General features: G+C 34.1%; 1 protein-coding gene across 2 annotated transcripts in view; it reads left to right on the forward strand.

Moving 5' to 3' along the window:
* The window catches only part of GALNT13 (polypeptide N-acetylgalactosaminyltransferase 13), a 330,794-nt gene extending 315,280 nt beyond the window's left edge, over positions 1–15,514 (forward strand). The window contains exons 10-11 of one of the 2 annotated variants that reach the window (XM_011927453.1): positions 8,175–8,342; positions 11,954–12,504. In XM_011927453.1, the coding sequence (XP_011782843.1) occupies positions 8,175–8,330 (156 nt within the window). In that variant the 3' untranslated portion in view covers positions 8,331–8,342; positions 11,954–12,504. Of the gene's footprint in view, positions 1–8,174; positions 8,343–11,953 lie in introns of both variants that reach the window. The other variant, XM_011927454.1, reaches the window with a different exon arrangement.
* Positions 15,515–21,770: the final 6,256 nt, after the last annotated feature.

Raw genomic sequence — 21,770 nt, forward strand, 5'->3', positions numbered from 1 at the left:
CAGTTATATATTTCAACATTCGACATTTAAATCTTAAGCTGGTTTTTATCTACATTGGCAGAATTAGATTTTAAGCATGCAGGTTCATATCCGGTAACATTAGGATGGCATATTGGCCGGGCGCGGTGGCTCAAGCCTGTAATCCCAGCACTTTGGGAGGCCAAGGCGGGCGGATCACGAGGTGAGGAGATCAAGACCATCCTGGCTAACACGGTGAAACCCCGCCTCTACTAAGAAAAATACAAAAAACTAGCCGGGCGAGGTGGCGGGCGCCTGTAGTCCCAGCTACTCCAGAGGCTGAGGCAGGAGAATGGCATAAACCCGGGAGGCGGAGCTTGCAGTGAGCTGAGATGATCCGGTCACTGCACTCCACTCCAGCCCGGGCGACAGAGCGAGACTCTGTCTCAAAAAAAAAAAAAAAAAAAAAAAAAAAAAAAAAAAAGGCATATCATATAAACAGGTTTTGCCAAATTGGTCCATTAATATAAAATATGAATAAGGACGATAAAATCAGTTTTGTGTATGATAACTTGTTATCTCCATGTACATGCCAAACATAAATTAGGCAAGGGGTAAGCTAAGGCTATCTGAGAGGTTTGTATGAAGATGTGTATACAGGATAATATTGACAATATGTATATATTTTCAAATTTTAAATTTTATGCCACTAATCACTGACATTTATGTTCCTCAACTGGAAGGAACAATATCTGACAAGATTAACAAGATTTCTTTACTGTTTACAATTATAAATATTTCACAGAATTCAGTAAACTAATTAGTCACCTAAAAAGCTGAGTAGCCTCTTCTCAATATAGCACACCTTTCTGACAGAGGAGAGGGAGAGAAAACAACAAAATTGGTGTTGGAAGTTTATCTCCAGGCAGTGTGTAAAAACCAGATCAGCCATCAGATGGAGCTAATAAAAAAGAAATATTTTCCTTTGCATAAAGAAACTTACTCTCGAAAACAGCTTCATTTCTTTCAGTTTTCTTTTATGATTAACAAAATGAATTGGTCGTCTGTGTTACATTTCCCACACTATTAAGTGGTAGGTGATTTATTTAAAAGGAAAACTAAAGTTCATTCTGCTTAGAAGATAAATGTTACTATAGAGGTAAATGGGTTTCACAGATGCAGTATTCCATGCAAGCCTAAAATTTCCTACAAGAATAACATTTTAAAAACCAATCTACAGAGTTTTGGCATTGTTGATATTTTAACAAGACCTTTTAAAAACCTTTTTGAATGTCGTTTTAATATTTACATGATTCTGTAGTTTCTTAAGTTGAATATTAGAAAAACTTACTGAATTCTCATAGCATTTGAAACTGGTTATGTAGGGTTAATTTGGGGTCTAAAACTTATACAGTGTTACCAGGATCTTAGGACACAAAATCATCTTCTGGGCCATAATTGAGGACAAACACTGCGAATTCTTCCTATGTTGTACCAATATGTTCTGTTAAGATGCTATTGCCTTTGCGATATCTTACTCACCTTGTCTGACCACTTTTTTTTCTCTTCAACTATTATTTATTGGTGCCATCCTTGATATTAAGCCTACAGAAAACAGTACCTTTGCAAAATACATGTAGGTAAATCCTTCATCAGTACTCTATCTCTTCTATGAGGAAAAATGCAGTAAAATGTACAGATACAGTAGAAATCCTATAAGTGATACTTATTTTTAAATAAAACTTGTTGTTGTTACTGTTTAGTTTCTACCAGGAACCTGGGACTCTACTGAGCTTATGCTAAAAATTAGAAAATCTAGAATATATTTATTAAGAAAGGGGAATGATCATATACATTTTTATAAAATGAAGCAGTGTGGAATTTTAGAATACCACTTGTAATCTTTAAACTTTTCCATAACTCTTGAGTGAACAATATCATAACTCAAATTCTTTCATTTCTCAAATAACTACTGTTAGTAATTACGTGTATATTTTTGTTTACATTTTCTGTCAGCTAGTAGCAATGCTATTGAATACTAAGGAATTTTAAGTAAAAAGTGAAAAAAATAGGCAGCTTCACCTAAGATAAATAAATGATTTCTATAAATTTACTCTTTTGGATGACTAGTAGTTATCTGTTGTAGTATTTCAGAGCACTGTAACATTTTGTGTCATGTTTACTTTGACTTTGGAACACACACACAGAAAAGCTTATAAAATGCCATAAATATTGAGAAATTTTTATTTTAGATAATTTGATCATCTGAATTATATAGCTTAATTAAATTCTCATATATGTTTATGTTTTCAAAATTAACTAGTGATGTTTACATTATCTAATGACACCACTTTGCTAAATTAAAAAATGAATGGATCATAATCTAGTAAATGACATAAGAATAGAGCAATTGTCGGAATAATACATTGCCTTTCTGGAAATTTCAGCTTTGAAATGTGATTATATTTTTGAGAAGGTTGTTAAAAAGGATTTTTTTAAACGAAATTGAAATATGACATATATTACTATGCTTTTAAGTTTTACATTTAGGGTTTCTTTAGGTCACAGAAGAGTTCCACCCCTTGCTACCCACAGGGTGATTCCAGGAGTAGTAGCATCACCTGGGAACTTGTTAGAAATGCGGGATCTGAGCCCATACTAAACACACTGAATCCAAATCTGTATTTTAACAAAATCTCCGATCATTCATATACACATTTACATTTGAAAAGGACAGGGTCAAATATCTATGTATCTTCCATAGTCTTTTTATACACTGATTAAAGAATATTACAAATTTAGGAAAAGGCATGGATACAATTTGGAAAATGGCAAGGCCTCCAGAGGGGAGCGAAGAGAGGGAAAGGGAGCAAAAGGATAAAAGGTGTTGAGATGAGAAGGAGGAATAATTGCTCAGTGGTTCTATTCTTCTCATATTCCAACCTGTGGAAAGTAAACGCGTGCTGCTTACTACTTTAACTCAATTCTTTATCTTTTGCTAGCAAGGACAAAAGTTTTCTTTGAAAAATCTCTGAGGTGGTGCAGGTTCAAGGCAGAATAAAAATTGTCGGAGTTCACAGAATTACAGAACTGAAATGTACCTTGCAGTTCTCTCCTTTAAGCCTTTATCAGGAGGAAACTAAAGCACAAAGATTACACTGCTAGCAGCAGATCTAGAATTCAGGTCCTAATAAAGTATTCCAAGCAAGCTAGCTATCAGTATAATTGTGAATCTCACCATGTGAACAGCAGAAATATTCTATCACCTTATCTCCCATAGTCCTTTCAATCTTAGAAAAGAAAGCTCATAAATAGGAGCAGGATTGTTGGAATATCCAGAGAAAAATGGAAACAGTGTCATGAAGCCTCAGAACCTAGAATCTATCCAGCTACTTTGGTTTTGTTTACTTCTTAGGCGAGTGGGGGAAAAGAGAAGGAATAAAGTTCATTACGTATTTATCTGTTTTCTCATGCAATTCTTACAATAGTCTTATAAGACAGATATTCTATTTTTCACATTAGTAAAATGAAGCATAGGGTAAATGCCTCGTTTAAGTTTGCACAGCCAGATTCTTACAGTAAATCCAGCAATTTTTCTACTACACTACATTGCCTCTCAATGTTATTGAAAAACTAGAAATAATTTGATTCTTTCAATGGTTATGATATAATAAGCGTAATATACAGTATTTCAAATGGAATAACTAAATGCTCTCAGTTATTTGTTATACCAAATTTTATTGACATAAAATTTCTCATTTTTTTAATAGTGGGAAAGATGTTCTACAATAAATATGATCTATTTAGCTAAATAAGCAGTCATAAAACTACTTTGTCATTTTGCTCTAATTGCTTACAAACTTCAGCTATACATACTCATAATTGCTTATCCTTGTAATTGAATGAAACTAAGCACATGTTAGTAATAAATGCACTTCTTTGGTCAACTTTGATTTCAAATGTAGTTTCTCACACCCCTAACTAAATAGTTCTTAAATAACCATGAATTTAGTTCACTGTCATCTTATGTACTGTTTGAATTGAGGGCATCCTGGGCATCATTAGCAAAATTGTAGGATACCTATGTGATCTAGAAGCTTAAATAAATTGCACAAACCCTTCTATGCCATGAAATGCCTATTTCCAGGATTAAATGAAAAGAAAAAAATTCATCTCACTGAAACATTTTAAGAATTATTTTTATGAAGTTCTGTCATCCATTCATTCTGTTTTATTCAGGTGTTCTGATGTTTGAACATTACAATTGTGTTCCAATCAATTTAGAATATTTTCCTATGATATGTGCACATAATTACATTTCTTTTTGAATAACTAGGCAGCTACATACAGTGTGAGAATCTAATTTTAGATCAGAACACTTACGTTCAACAAACACTATGCAACAAAGAAAAAAAGGGAGAAAAATATGATGCTAAAAATAACTCTTATTTTTCATGTGACTGAGCAAGTGGACTTAGAAAATACTTGTTGTGAATTCTATATATATATCTGTATCAAATAATTTCCAGAGTCACAATATAAGGAATGCTTTTCCATAGGTAAAATGTGTTAGATTAATATTTAGACTTGACTTACACTACCATCTTTTATTTACCTTTATTAGAGAGCAGGTAAATGGGATTATAATTTCAAGGTAAGTGATCTTTAAGTGCTTTAAGATCTTTAACCATTCCCCTGTGTAGCATTCCTAAGAAAAACAATGGCTTAATTTACCTTTTGAAGGCTGTGTGCATTACACAGGTATCACCTTTCCATATTCCTATTGACCCATAGCTGTGATTTCTTATTAGAAGTAGTGAGTAGGAATTTCAATAGATTAGTGTCACATTTGTAGTTCCTATATGTTAAATGATTACACTTCATATTTTATAATATTTCTATTTGACTGAATGCATAGATTACCTTATCTGGAGATCATAACTAATGTTTTGAGTAATAACTTTTTAATATTAATTTTTAATTGTTATTCTATGCTTGATTAACAGGAGAAATCCTATTATCTTTGCTATTAAATTAAATATCTATAATAGTCCAAATGTATACTTATTTTGTATATTATTATATGTAATAACCTAATTGATTGGGTTTCATTTTAATCTTTTAGTATACCAACTTTTAAACTGAGACCTGTGTGATTGGCTCTTAAATTAACTATGCAGTCAGTTCATTAAAGTATCTATTTTTTTAATTAGTACTATTAGTGCCAAGGTATGGCCTAATTTTACAATATTAATGGCTCTTATTTTGTCACCAAAATTGTTTAGCCTGATTCCAGTTGGCTTTAAGTAGGAATTATATATTTGGAAGGGTAAATTTAGATGCCCCATGCCACATTTTATGTTAGTCAAACAAGCAAATATATATAAAGGCAGGAATCATTAATGTTTTTCTTATGTATTTTTACGTTATGATTGAAATATTGTACATCGCAGGAAATACCAAGGCTTTACATTCTAGAGGAGAACAATAAAGTAATGCCATATTATAAACAAAACTCAATACTAGCTTAGGGTTTAGATCCTATTTTCTAGTCAATATTTTAAATAAAGCTATAGGAAAATATATTTGGCAGTAAGTTGCATGTCGGCCTGGATGTCACATTGTCTTCAGAATTGAGTTAATATAGCTGGATGCGGTGGCATGGGCCTGTAATACCAGCTACTTGGCAAGTTGAGATGGGAGGATTGCTGGAGTCCAGGAGTTTGAGGCCAGCCTGGGCAATATAGTGAGACCATTTCTCTAAAACAAAACAAAAGTAGACTAATTAGGCATGTGCAACAAAAACAGATATAACTAAGGGTTGATATGCCTAATAAAGAGCTGTACTGTCCTTTTTGAAGGGAAAATAGTATATCACATATAGAAATGTGCAAGGACTTGAATAAACAGCATAGTAGAAACATAGCCAAAGAAAATGGAAAAAAGTTTTTAAAAAACATACATAAATAAAAATCGTTTTATGTGTTATTGTATTCATTTCTTGTTTATCATATCAATACGGCAAGAAATGTTTTTAGCAGCAACTTGTAATATTGGTGAAGATGCAGTGATACCCATACAGTATCCTGACATATAGCAAGCATAAGAAGTGTTAGCTGCTGCTGCTGTTATTACAAAATTACTGTTATAGATATATTTTAAAGAACTTTGCTAATATGTCTTAAAGCGTTCATGTATTTGACCTTGCAATTTCACTTCTAAGAATCATTTCCAAAGAAATAATGACAGATATAGACATTGATGTTCAGAGATATTTGCCATTATTTCTAATACATACATATCAACCCTTAGTTATATCTGTATGTATTATAAATAATGGCAAATATCTCTGAACTACAATATATTGATCAAATATCTCTGAAATACAATATATTTTTGTTATTTGCAATAGCTCCAAATTGGAAAGATACTCCCTGCAAATAAAAAGGTTAAATAGATTTTGGCAAATTCATTTTAGAGAAATAGTTTGTTTCTTAATAGTATGTTTTTAGATTATTTTACTGATAGACAAAATGCGCACAACATGAATAAAGGCATATTTGATTATATGACCTCAATTATATAAATACATAAAATTATTAGAAGATACATACAATATTAATAATTGTTATCATTTCAAACAGTATACTCAGAAAAAAATGAACTATGCTTTGTTTTCAAGCAAATGAAGACACTAAATAATTTTGTGTGTTTTTAAATGAAAAATAAGTTTTGTCTCAATAAGGACAAGATTTGTAATTTGTCTTCTGGGCTATGGCTTTTTATCAGTACCTGGAATTAAAGTTCTTTGACTATTTTTTCATGGCCATTCATTTGATAAACCCTTTCGGGAAGTATGTTACAGTCATGTTTTTAATGAAAATTCTATATTGTATTTATGCCCTGGGGTCATGTTTCCAGAGGGTAAGCAAAATCATTTTGTTTTTGTGTTATGTCATAAAAATTAATTTTTATATTACAAATGAAATTAACATCATTTACACTAATATCTTTGATGTCAAAATGGCATTTTCCAAGAAAAGTTCACTTCAAGAAGAAATATCACTGAGGGTAGGGGATGATCTAGCCTAGCAGTATTAAACAGTATGGATGGAAAAATTCATGTTTGGTTAAAAAAAGAAACAAAAATATAAACTAGTCTTCTTAAAAAAAAACAAGCTATATAGTTAACAATATTATTTATAGTTACAGTTTTAATATCAACTACATAGTTAACAATTCTATGAATAAAATGTTACTTTTTCTTTCTTTACAAATTATATACTATTTTACTATAGAAGATAAATCCTTGAAAACATTAATCCAATAATTTGTGTTCATTAAGCTGCCTGAGAGAAGTAGCTTAATTTTAACAGAATTTATTGTCTGCGCTGGTCTTGTACTAAGTGTTTGAATCACCAGACTTACTTAGTGTATCCCATGGGCAGGCACTGAGCTTCAAGATGTAGGTGGCCATAGTCTGTGGCTTTCCTGGAGCTTATGTTCCTATGGAAGAAATAGATGGAGAGCAAGAAACGGACAGATAAATTAATTAATTGAAACTGTTTGGAAAATTAGATTAAGAGTTGATCTTTTTCTTTTTCCTCCCTTCATTACCTGCCTTTCTAATTGACATCTAACGAAGGTGGCAATGTACATGTGGAACACAACCAGGTTAGCCCTGTAAAGACACAAGTGGGAGCAATTTGAGTACCATACTGTTCAAAGTAAAGCCTTAAAGCTAAATTATCCTCCAAATTTGTCCCTAATATTATTTAATTTTAGGGTGTAAGAATGAGGAGGCCAAGGGCCATAGTTGGACTAATCAACTATTTTGAATATCCACTCGCAAATAACTCATCTGGTACTAAAAAGCATTGTATTACTAGGATGAAGGCTGAGAATATAATCTTTTATATCTAAAATAACCTTTTGCCAAAAATATTTCATCATTTAATCTTAAGCCCCTCTCCATATTCTCAGTCTTATCTTCATTTACTCCTTCCTTATAGGGTTGATATTAAAGCCATCTTAAAAAATGTGGCTCACAGCTCCATGGATGCAGTTATTGTGACATGTGCCTTCCATCTTTATCCAGTAGAAATTGCATGTTGCCTAGGATGATTGATTTATTACTGTCTTTGTACTTGATTTCATCATTATTCATTATTTTCTTTGTCAAACAGACCCACATTCTTCTTCATATAATCACCCAGTCTTGTCTCTCAGTGAACAAAGTAGCTGATGGCTCCCAGCATCCTACTGTGGAAACCTGTAATGATAGCACTTTGCAAAAATGGCTACTAAGAAACTATACAAGAATGGAAATTTTTAGAAATATTTTTGGGAATTCTACTGATTACATTCTCTAATGATTTTTGGAGGTTTGTGTTGCAGATTTTATTAATTTTAGTATTTTTGTTATGTTCAGTTATTGAAATCTGGAAACTCCTTTAAAATGTGGTTAAGAAAAATTTCTATGTATCTTTTCTCCATGGAGTTAACTCTCTGTCTTTTACTTCTTAGTTACTCATTAATTTGGGGACTGCATATATTAAGTTGTGTTTAGTCTATCCTTAATGAGTAGGTATGTTTTTGATTTTTTCTTTATTTTAAGCACATATGTGCATAAATATACTTGATGAACTGTATTATGACATATTAACTCTCTTTGAGGCGAACTATAGCCATGTTTATATGACAACAGGTTCTGCATCATCAGATCTGAAAAAAATCGATTAAAAAACTAACAGGGTCAAAAAAGGATTGTTTCTAAAACAACAAAATCATTTATTTTTGTTTCTTTTTATTCAGATACTTTGGTTAAATGCAAATATGGCATATCCTTTCTAAAGTATCTTATTATTTTAATTAAAACACTAAGCAAGCGCATTATTAAAGACTAAGATGTGATTTTTCAATATCTTTATAAAGAAAATTGTTTCTAAGCATTTCTTTGTGGTTGCCTAAGTGAAATAATACTTTTTTAAGTTGTATCTTTTATCTCTCACTTGTATGATTTGTGACTATCTTTTCAGTAAGCAATAAAATGAATCATTATTCAGGTCAACTGATAGGGAATTCTTCTAAAGAGTGCAAATAAGAACATGTCCTACCTTTTAGTTTTAAGGGGTTTATTATCCAAAAAATAAAGGATTTTACTTTGACCCTTACCTTACAATGAGAATACAGGAAGATTGGGGTATTTTTCTGGTTCAGATGAACCACTTAAATATTGTTAGTGGAGGAAACAATTGAGCTCAGAATTCTTGTAACAAGGCTGGGAATGAAATTATGGAGAGGGGTCAACACATGGGGTACTATTTTAATTAGAACTATATTCCAGTCAAAGACATTCCAAATGTAAGAGTTGGTAAAGCTGGAAAAGTGTAGGTCTTTTGCACAAAGAGAACTTGCGTACAAAACAATTTATGTGTATTATCTTAGTTGCTTTCAAAACAATCAAACCTGATATATGCAGTGCCAAAAAAAGAGGTTTAGGTTTAACTAAATATTTATTCTCACAAGTCTACTATAGAGTGCTAGAGCAGAGACCACAGAGTGCTTCTCTCCATAGGAGAAATTGCGGCAGTTCCCTTAGCAGTTCTTATAGCCTTCTCCACAGGTGACAGTCTGTTGCAAGGAGATGAGATCCACATCAGGCAAATGTCAAAACCATCCTGGCTTACTGGCCTCACAGAAGATGATCTCTCCTTGTAACAACTCCATAGGTCTAGCTTCCAGGAACCAAATAAAACATACAGAATTAGAAGTCTGCACTTAGAAAAGCCCAAAGTTTGCTTTTCTGTTGGTATATATATGCAATTTATCAGTTGCAGATGCAGTTTATCAATCAGAGTTCATTTTTACCATAAACAATGTAGGCTAGAAACGTAGTTAACATTTTTACCCCTTCGAGGTTGCCAGGGGATTACAGTTAGATAGTTGACTGAAGGTCAAATTTTTTTAAAAAAAGGTAAAAAGGATATTTGTAAGCATGTTTAAGTCTAAGTATTTTCTGACAAAGAATATGATTCCTCAGAATAATTCAAAGCATGCCTGAGTGTTCACAGCTAGTAAATAAAGGACAGGAATTTACCTGAGCCTAAAAGGTCTGGTTTTCTACTGCACTACATTATAAAGAAGTGTTTAGTTGTTTCTTTGTCTCTGCAGCAGTGGGTTTTCACTACTAGTGAATTCCTTCAAATAAATCATGTATTGTTTAGAAAGAACAATAAAACTATTGTTTTTAAAATTATTATTTGTGCAGTTGACAACATCTATTCACATGATCCTTAAAGAAAAATCTCAAGTCTGTGCTATATTTTGAACTAAGGTAACTGATAATTGATCAAAGCATTCAACTACTATGATATGTGATCGACTGCAATAAGATACTTACAGTGCTTTCTGGGGTAGCTTAATGGGCAGTAACATATTTGATATATGAAAAATTGTACTTTTTAAAAAAAGGGATCTAATAGAAGTATGCAATGGTAAGTTATATTTTTGAAAGAGAATACACACACAAAGGACCACAGGTACGTAACAAAAATTAAACCATTTTGTTGATTTTTAACTAGAACTGTTTAGAAAAAATATATATTGGTTTTGTTATGTATCTTTATTTTTTCAAGCTGGCTACTGGTTGAATTTCTGGCATCATAGGTATAAATCAGCCATCTTCTTACCTATCTTTGGCCATTTATTCCTTTCTTTGTTTTTTAGTGTAAATAACTTGATTCCATGTTTTGAAAGAGCAACAACAAAGGTCTCAATCTTGAAATCTCCTTTGCATCTAATTGTCTTGCTCTTTTAATTTTCTGCTTGTTGTTTCTTAGGCCTCCTCCACCACAAACCTATTCTCCCTTCCATCGTTTCTTACAACAGTGCAGGCCACGATGTTTTCAGTCTTAATCTAAACAAATTGTCTGGCTGCTATTTCTCTACCATTTTTATTGCCCACCCCTTATGTTTACTTTCATCCTATTTTCAATGTAGTATCAAGGGCCAAAAAAAAAAAAAAAAAAAAAAAAAAAACATTTTGTTTACCTTTAATTTTGGTAATTTGCAAAAAAAAAGTAGAGTGCTATTTTCAAGATATATTTGCAAATCATCTCTCATACATTCAAATACTTCGCTTCTGGTTGGAGAGGTTTTCATGTAATATGGTCCTAGGTATTGCCCATGAAATAGCAGAAATATATATAATTAGTATGTATAAATCATGTTGATTTAAAATGTATATCTGAAAAGTCCAAAAATGTGATTTCCAATGTACGTAAAGATGCCAAAGAAAAGATATATAATGACTGGTTAACATACAATTATTGGAATTTATGAAGAAACCAAAATATAAATATAATGTTTAAAAATATATGATCATCATGCCCCTGTTTTTATTTGTTATATTTTTAAGATTCTTAAAAATACAGACCAAACTATTGTAAAGATTTTATCAAGTAAGACAGATTAATTTTGCTCTGATAATCACTTTCTACAATGAATGTCTTACAGTCACAGATACTATAGCTTGTTTAGTATTTTGAAATGGGAACATCTCTAGCAGTTTTGTTCATTTGGGTCACAGCTGTGCCATCTATTTGCATGTTTACCAAATGGTTACTGAATAACACATGCCTAAGAAAACTAAGCTTTTACAAAAGCTTGTTAATATTTGCAGTCCTCAACTGAACTCAGAGCTCACAAATGGGCTTTTTGCAAAGGAGCCTGAATTCTTGGCAACGCTTGATAAATGTCAGCCAGTTTCTTTAACCATCTGCAAATAAAGGTATATTAGACAATGATGACTTCATAACAGTCAAAGTTGTATAATAATTAATCCAGGGACACCTGTGCACAGTTCCTTTTACAAACCTATCACAGCGTATTATACTAAAAAAATAAAGAATTTTTTAGAGAACAGATTTCATCTGATGTGCTGGTGAAGCTAAAGATGAAATAAGCTGCACTGATTATTGGTTATCTTTTACAGAGACTCACGTTGCGACATCTTAACAGTAACCAATGTCTCGATGAACCTTCTGAAGAAGACAAAATGGTGCCTACAATGCAGGACTGTAGTGGAAGCAGATCCCAACAGTGGCTGCTAAGGAACATGACCTTGGGCACATGAAGACCATGTCCTCCAAGCCATGAAAGTGTCTATGCTTTTGTTTTTCCATTATTTCCATTGGGGGAAAATATTGACTTTGCTGAATTGAAAGTTTTAAAAATCCTTTTAGTATTCTAAAACACAATTGTTTCTAATTCGTTTCTAGAAATGTTTGCTTACTTCCCTACTAAAATTTGTATCTGATCAAAGCACATAAAAATATAAATAATAGCAAACTATTATTAAACAACAGAACAACTTGTAAAACAAACTGCTTTAAGAAAAATCTTTATTGCACTCATGTCGGAGGGTTAATTGGAGGTTATTTTAATTTTGGTTGTCATGGTGATTGAAAGAGATAATGTAAATGCCTTATAAAATCATCTTCATTATGAAATATTATCAGTTGCTTTATAAACTCACCCTTTTTACTGATCCTTCATGGAAACATGTTTGAATTCTATGTCTACAACAGGGCCACATATTAAATTATTTCTGAATGGTGAATTCATCCTACAAAATGTTCCAAGTTTTGGACAAAGAAAAACATTACATTGGATATTGAATTCATAGAGCCTTTACAGAAGCATCACATTTAAACCAATGTGAATCCAAAAAAGAGAAGGAAAATGTTTAAATTCAATTTAAAGTACATAAAAAAAAGAAATCCGTGAAGCACTGAGGGGAACAAGACGAGTCTAATCCGCAGCGCTTCAATCATTGTGGGAGAACTCAAAGTGGGTTGCAATTCCTAACACAGGCTGAAGCTAAACAATCTTGCTTCCAGAGTTTATGTTGGAAACTCAATTCTTAACCAAAATCTTGGTCTCCACAAACTCTACCATCCCTTTTCTCTTCACTCTATAGACAGTGGCATGCCGCTGATGCTGTACAGAATTGTAGGTGAAAGGGAGAATTTTAGACTTAATTTTTAACTCTATTGCACTTAAAGATTTTAGTTAGGTCACAACTGTCATTTTCATTTTCTATGTTAAAGAACACCTTTCAATGCTATGCTCCAACATCTAAAAATTTTATCACCAGGGGAATAAACTCAACACATATTCATTAAACTTTTATTGTAATTAAACTGCTATATATTGTTTGCCATATATTATGGCCCGAGGAACATAGTTATAATTAGGCTAGATTCACATTTTCTTTTCTCATCTTAAAACCCTTCATGTTCAAAATACATTAACAGAGGCCATGAAAAGGAAAAAAAAAATCGGAATTTTGCTAATAAGTTTTTATATTTGACAGCATTTAAAATGCTCATAGAGTTACCCTATATATGTATGTTATTCATTATAAATGCACTCAGCAGCTAAGAGAAATTCGAGAGGAAAAATGGAAGTGTTTTCTGGAGCAGAAGATTCCACTTCTTTGGTCCTCATCTTTACTTAAAAAGCTCTTATAGAAAGAATTAATCATTCTGACTGCATACAAACTCTCTCTGTCTCTGACTTGCACATACACTGCTTTATAATGAAAATGAGGACGCTTTCTGATCGTCAGTAAAATCTTAAATGATTTTTGCAACTGGTATTCCTTCCTCTTTTGACTTTTTATTGGTACAACTGTAGGGAAGAATCTGCAACCTGGAGCATTTCAGGTTTGCTCTTTAAATATAGACACCCCTCACCATGAGCTCTCTGGGAATCCGTGACTTTCCTAAAATTGTAAGCAAAATGTTGAATATCAGGGCATTTTTTTCTGAGGTGGGAGTATGTCACTCACAGCAAACTTGGAAAGAAGGCTGTGACTCACAAGAGGCAGTGAACCATTGCCTTAAATTATTAGCAGCCTCTCAAGTCCATTGAGGCCTCATGTAAAATTCCCATCTTTCATTTTTACACTCCTCTTCTCCCCTCATTTCCTTTTCTCCTGACTAAGGTAAAAAGACCCTGCACAGCATTATTACTTAAGTTGAAAAAGCTTCAACTCTCAAGGACTCATGTATACCGTATGTTCCACTTATTGATTTGTCAGTCAAAATGCATGTTATGTAGAAAATGGTCAATGGCAAATTTTTATAAATACAGCTACCCCATCAAAGCTGAACTTGAAACATTTTAGCAGCATTTTAAATATGTGAAAGTTCGTTATGGTCATGGTGAGAAAACTAAAACTACATGAGTTTCATGCTAGAAAATATTTTTTTGACAATCTTCAGATGGCTTGAATGCATGCCATTATAGTATCTAACAAAAAGTGGCATAAAATATAAAACACCCAACACTAGAAAGCAATGACTAACATATAATTCGTTTTCAAAAATGTTTATTGTCTTCAGTACAAAAAGTTAAAACCATGACTGGATTCATAATGCACTTGTCTTATAGATCCCTTATTTATGGAGCTAGACTGACATATTTCAAACCAATCTCTTCTGTGGTCTTCTCCATCTCAGTTAATGCAACTTCAGCCTTCCAGATGCTCAGGTCAAAAACTGAAAGTTGCTTTTGACTCCTCTCTTTCTGTTTCAACTTTCATCTAATCCAACAGCAAATTCCCTTGATGCTACCTTTGAAATATAACTAGAAAAGAATGACTTGCCACCACATCCACTAGGTGTCACTACCTCTAACCTTTTTAATCGCAATATGCTTATTATTTAGTTCCCTAATTTCCTAGTCCTTGTCTTGAACAATCTTTTCTCAATACACCAGCCATAGTGATTCTGTTAACCATGAATTTGATTGTGTCATTTCCCTGCTCACAATCTTCCAATGACTTCTCCCTCCAGTGGTCTTCAAGGTCCTTCATGAGTGTTACCCCTCTACTCATCCACACCACTCACCACACATACATACACATGCACACACACACAGATACAATTCCACCTTTTTCTAACGCCATCTCTTATCTCTTATTATTCTGCCTCTTACTTACCCCACTATGGCTCCCAAGAAAGTTCCCGCTTTAGTGTTTTGTTCCCTCTGCCCCAGAGAGCTCCCCTTAGTGGTCTCAGTTAGAACATTATCTTATCAGTAAGACAAACCCTTCTCCCATCTGCCCTCCCTATTCCCTGTACCTGACAATCTAAAAGTTTGCTTCTTTATTTCTGTCTACACTTCCCCCTCCCCAGCCCCGAACATGCCCATCACATGTCCTAGAAGGTAAGTCCCATGAAGGCAGGGGCTTTGTCAGTTTTGTTCATTTGGTATTTCTGGCATATGTATTCTTTAAATATTTCTTGAATTAATGAACTGAAAAATGTGTGTTAAAGTTGCTAAGTGTTACTGTATCATACTTTTTTTGTATTTTAAAATAAAGGCTAATATATTTAGACAGGGTTTCCAATAACTTTGTCTTCAAGTTATAATTTTCTTCATAATATTCTTCACATTAAACTGTGGACTATATATTATTTTCTGGATAAAATATCCTGCCTTATGGAAATGAAATATGATATTTTATTAAAATGCTGCTATATTATATAAGTTGCTTCATTAAGCTAAAAATAGTTTTAATTTTTATTTTTTGTGTCCAATGGCCACCTGAAGGTATAAGATTTTGATTTTTAAAGAAGAGATATCATTGTCTTAAAAAGTATGTATTTTCTTGATTTCATAAGAACTATTACAAAATTTATCTTCTAAGTGCAGTCAATGGAATAAACACAATTACAGAGATTTTTAAAGGAGTTTACAGACGACGTTGTCTTAGTTTCTCTGTTTATAGATAATAAGACTGAAACCCAGATACGTGATACAACTTTTCTAAAGATCATATATCTATAAGTTGTGTTGCCTGGACCCCTTATTGTTAATGTAAACTAATACTGTCACTCAAAAAAGTACAGAAATGGAACAATAATGAGAAAAATATCTTCATTAGACATGTTATGGGGCCAGGCACGGTGACTTACACCTGTAATCACAGCACTTTGGGAGGCTGAGGTGGGCGGATCACTTGAGTTCAGAAGTTGTAGACCAGCCTGGCCAACATGACGAAACTCTGTCTCTAGTAGAAATACAAAAATTAGCTGGATGTAGTGGCACACGCCTGTAATCCCAACTACTCAGGAGGCTGATGTGGAGAATTGCTTGAACCTGGGAGGCAGAGGCTGCAGTGAGCCAGGATCACACCAGTGCACGTCAGCCTCAAGACTCGGTCTCAAAAACAAAAAAAAAAAAGTTTCTGACTAGTACATTGATTCTTTAGAAATATTTAAATTCTTACTATTAATTTAAATAAAATTAGTTCTTTAAAATAATACAAGCACTAAGACCTACAGCAGAAATAAACTACCAAGAAACAGCATGACTACAGGAACATCCAATCATTATTTGGCAAACTGAGTTTCAGGGAAGCAAAGCCTCTTCAGTACTAACTAATGGACCATACTCACTTTCATTTTTCCTTTTAATTATCTGCAAGTTAAAAGTAAGGTTTGGCCTACAGCTTGCACAGAGAATTAGACCATCTATTACTGTGAAATTGGGTAGGTTCTATGATACGGAGCTTCAAAGACTGCAGCGAAATCAGCAGAGATGTCTAGGCTTCCCAGTGGAGCTCTGTAAACTCTAGTAAACACAATGCATAAATTTGATTTTGCCACGGTGCTGAGAAACAGTCTAATAAATAAAAGGGGGAAAAGTGTATAGGGAGAGAAAAAATAACTACACTAAAACAGAACTGTTTTTACCTTTTAAAAAATTTGGTGGGAGGTTAGGAACATATTCCGAATTGGTTCAGTAAACCTCAAAATACTGTCTCCCCCCACATATGGTTTCACCACTTAAGAAATGATGATTGTATCTGCTCACAACCATTTCACTTGCATCTCATTTACAGATGCTAAATCTAGTCTCAGAGGAGGCAAAACATGTATGCATTCTTAAGTTATAAAGTGTACTGATTTCACAAATTGAAGAATTTTAGAAATTCAGATTTTTCATGGATGTGTCACCATCCATAGCTGTCATCCTGCATAGCTGATATCTGCTGCAAATGTTGAATAAATTTCCAATTCAGTTGGGCAGCCAAAATTCAATTAGATCTTAAGGCAGTTTGTGTTTCAGGATTCCACCACTGCCCATTTTCCCCAATATGTAAAAATATGGAATAGGTGAAATCAGCCCCTCTTGTGTACAGTACATGGACACATCTGTTGTGACTGCACCATGCTCGAACTGCTACTAAGTATCAGCTGTGTATGAATTTACGGTGTTGAATGAGCACCAGCAATGTGTTTTAAATAATTTGTGTATATTTGTAGCCCAGTTTCTTTTATATTGGTCAATAAATTCTAAAGACACTTTTCATTGTATGTGTTTTAAAAGAAAAATCCCTCTGAAATACTAGTGAATGCAGGGCAGCTCTTTGCTTAAGGATCCTTTAAGATAAAGACCACTTCTGCGATACTTGTGTTACATTATGTAAAGTTATTTGTTTTTGTTTTTAGCTGGGGAGAACAAATCACTCAATATTTTGTTTTTAAGGAGTTAGAATGAGAATGGAAAATTAGATGATTAAGGCTATAACACTTTTTTAAAATGAGATTTTCATCATGCATTCAATTGGTGTGAAAATGAAAGTAAGCCGCTGCTTGGTTCCAGTTGTACTGAAATTTCAGCTAAAAATAGCACAAGGGGGAAAAAGGATAATTACATGTGTTTTTTTGTTTCTTGTGTGTCTTTTTTTTTTTTCTACTTCAGCTTTTGTTGTTGTTGTTGTTGTTGTTGTTGTTTTGGTCAGTGTAGCCACAGCTAGAAAGGAGTAATTTCAAAAATGTTTTAGATATATGCTTGGCACCTAGTGCTTTAACATTTATAAAAGTAGATTGTGCATAATGACACATTTTAAATACTGTAAGCATTATTAGATGATATAATTGTTCTTTTGCTGTAAATTTAAATATTTATACATTTTTGTAGAATTAAAATATGCCAATTTAGTTTTCCTTTGGTATATATTGCCTTTTTTGAAAATAAATGGGTAACATTTCAAATAGATAAACATCAGTATTTTATGCTTAACTTCCATGTTTCTAGATTATTTAAATAAATGATTAAGTGCCTATGAATATCTCCTAGCACCAAGAAAATGTGTTCCCAGCATAATTTTGTTACCAAAATATATAAAATAGAAACACTAAAATATGCATGATTTAAAAGTATTTATTTTTATTTATTTTTGATTCTGAAATGATTTGAGGTGGACTTTTTCTTTCTGTTTTATAAAAATGACTAATAATAGAAAAATTTAAAAGTCTCATATCAATGATAAAAATTATTTTTCAGAATATAGGCCATACCTAATACCTGGGTTCTGAGACTGAAATCCTAAAAGACAGTCTGTCTGGTGAGAGGAAGATGGAGAGAAGCGGCCCACTCCACAGCACAGTGATTCCCCAGGATCAACTCTTCAGTCTTAACCACTAAGATAATCAAAAAGAGCATTTAATTTTCTAAGGTGGAGAAAGGAAGGAAGGGAAGGAAGAGAGAAGCAAGAATAGAGAAGAAAAGAAGGAAAGGAAAGGAGAGGGAAGGGGAGGGGTGGAGAGGGAAGGGAAGAGAGAAGATTCTAATATCTGTTTTCATAATTTTATTCTGAAGAGACTCATCTGAAATTTCCTGTTCAGACGTCCATTGATTTGCAAACATGAACGCCTTGTTAGTTTTCCACAACTTATAACTGTCAGCAAGTGTAAAAGACATTTCTAGATTTTGTGTCTTACACACAAAATGTCCCTTCTTGGCTTTCTGGAAACCAAGTGTGACTCCAGATACCCAACTCTGTTACTCTCTTTTCGGTTACTCTTGTCCACGCACAGCATACATTTCTAGCAGTAACCAGGTACTCAGGTATAACCTAGTAAAAGAGCCCCACTCACTTCAGGTTTTGATAGATCCATAACTTACACTGTCTTGCTTTTCATCAGCACCTGGTGGAAATAGCATATGAGCTCTTATGCTCAGAACTGTGCTTTCCTCTTCCTCTTCAGCCAAGGAGACTATCAGGTAGACTTTCTGCTGACTCACTCATTTTATGACATAATGAATTTTTTTCCCCCACAAGACAGAGGATATTAATCACCAATCTCTGCTTCCACTGTGGGAAAGAGTTGGTAGGTAGCCTACTGAAATTTTTTTGACAGAAGTCTCTTCACCAATTCTTTGAAGCAAAAACCTAGGTAAACATGCAAACATCTGAAACAGATTTTACAGTGTTCTCTGCAACACAAAACACATGAACTTGGTGCAGCAAGCACTCTATCTACTACATGATAATATATATAAGGTGGAGGCTGTGAGATCAACATTGTCTAAACAATCGCGGTCAGAATTTAGCATACGCTTCCTTACGACTAACAGGACCTGTGTTCTCAGCCCCGAGCCTGCAGCTTCCTTTATGTACCTGTGAAACGTTTTGACTTTTAAACAATGACATGAAGTTAAGTTGCATATATAAAAGCACTTCAAATGGGTGGAGAATCCATTTCTTCCCACATACTTAGCTTTTTAAAACTCTAGTTTCCATTAGTGGATTTAGAATCATTTGACTCAGCAGCTCACCAACTCCTCCTTTGGATATACTTTCTTCACTTTTTTGGTTTTCCTTCTACCTCATTGGCCAATGATTTCCCGTTTCCTTGGCTAAGCTTTCCCTTCTTTCTCCCTGTCTTAATATTGGAGTGCCTCGAGGTGCAGTCCTTGGACTTCTCAATTTGCATTGACATCTGAAACTTGGTGTGTCCAAAACTGACCTTTTTGCCTTCTCCTACAAATCTGTTCAACCCAGAGATTTTTCCATCTCAGTTGATGGCAACTCCATTTTGCCAGTTGCTCAGGCCAATAATCTTGGTATCCTTGAAATCTCTCTCCTATTAGAAAATCTCCTTGATCCCACCTTGACAGTGTTTGCTGAATCTGACCACTACTTAACATCTCAACTATTCCCATACTGATCTGAACCACCAACCAAACTATAGCCGGAGTCTCCTGACTGGTTTCCCAGTTGCTTGCACACTTGCCTCCTCCATAGTCTATTCTCAAAGAGAGCCTTAAATTCATATTTAAAAAAAAGTTTAAAAGAGAGCCAGAATAATGCTATAAAATGTAACCCAGATTTGTCTCTCTTCTGCTCAAAATCATCCAGTGGCTTCCTGTTTTGCATAAAGTAAAAAGCTATGTCCTTATAAGAGCCAAAAACACTGCATGCTGATCTGGTCCCTATTAACTCTCTGACTTTCTCCCACACAATGCTTCCCCTTATTCACTTCATCCCAAGCACTCTGTCCTTGCTGTGGATCTGAACAAGCCAGGCATGTCCTTGGTTTAGGGCCTCTACTGGAATACTTGTTCTTAGATATCTACATGGGAACTCATTAGCTTTGATCACAACTAAATTTTCCATGAGATCCCCTATCTGCTCTTTGTCATACTGTAGCTTAATTTACTTATTTATCATTTTTAATGCTTAGTTGTTTAGTGCCTCTTTCTCTCTACTCCTCACCCCTACCAAGCACCCTCACCCCTTGAATAAAAGGTACCCCAAAACAGGAATCTTGATTTCATTGTGATATAATGCAAGTATCTAAAATAATATCTGGCACATTCTAGGCACCCAATACACATCTGTTGAGTATCAAATGAATTTCCATCCTTCCAGTCTATTGGTGCATTGTATTCCATGCAAGGGACTTGGGAGTTGGTGGGAAAAGGGTTGGAGGCAGAGAGAGAACTTTAACACTTTTCTTGTTCTTCTTCATATTGATACGGTTTAACCTCCACTACTTACACTTTTTTTTTTTTTTTTTTTTTTTGAGACGGAATCTCGCTCTATCGCCCAGGCTGGAGTACAGTGGCCGGATCTCAGCTCACTGCAAGCTCCGCCTCCCCAGTTTACGCCATTCTCCTGCCTCAGCCTCCGGAGTAGCTGGGAATACAGGCGCCCGCCACCTCGCCCGGCTAGTTTTTTGTATTTTTTTTTAGTAGAGACGGGGTTTCACCATGTTAGCCAGGATTGTCTCGATCTCCTGACCTCGTGATCCGCCCGCCTCGGCCTCCCAAAGTGCTGGGATTACAGGCTTGAGCCACCGCGCCCAGCCCCTCCACTTCACTTTTTAATGTCCTCCTACTAATAGGATTATGTCATTTATCTTCATTGCAGGGCTATTAATTTTTAAGGGAATGGATGCATTTGGAATTTGAGACAATTCCATAATCATACAACTATTAGGCTAATTATATTTGGTATCACCCAGATGAGCATTTCTTTCTCTAACAGAAGCATGATTTGGGGGGATAGAATAATGGAAAGTTAGCATGACAAGGCAGCTGGAGATGTGATCATAAAAACAAAAAAAGTTGCGGTAGACTATTTGTACAAATTTATTGTAATATCTTTCTAAGGCTTATTTCTGAAAACTATGTACTTAGACATTCCTAAGGATACATATAAAAGAAATGTATAGTATAAATTTATAGATTCCAAGTTAAAATAAAATACTGAAAATTACATTCTCCCTCCTGTGTCTTTTATGAGGGTCACCATTTATGTGCCCAAGTCTCTGGTGATAGGTGCGGAGATGGGTTTCTCTCTCTGATGTTTGTCAAAATCTTAGGTGGTGTTAGCTGTACACTAAATATGACATTCTCTTATCGTCCATATACTATGGACAGATCTATGAGGTGCTAACTATCCTATCATGAATGGCAAGAGGTGGGAGTACAGGTTCTTTTTA

Source organism: Colobus angolensis, unplaced genomic scaffold (genome assembly GCF_000951035.1).
Source record: "Colobus angolensis palliatus isolate OR3802 unplaced genomic scaffold, Cang.pa_1.0 Scaffold72, whole genome shotgun sequence".
Classification (NCBI taxonomy): Eukaryota; Metazoa; Chordata; class Mammalia; order Primates; family Cercopithecidae; genus Colobus; species Colobus angolensis.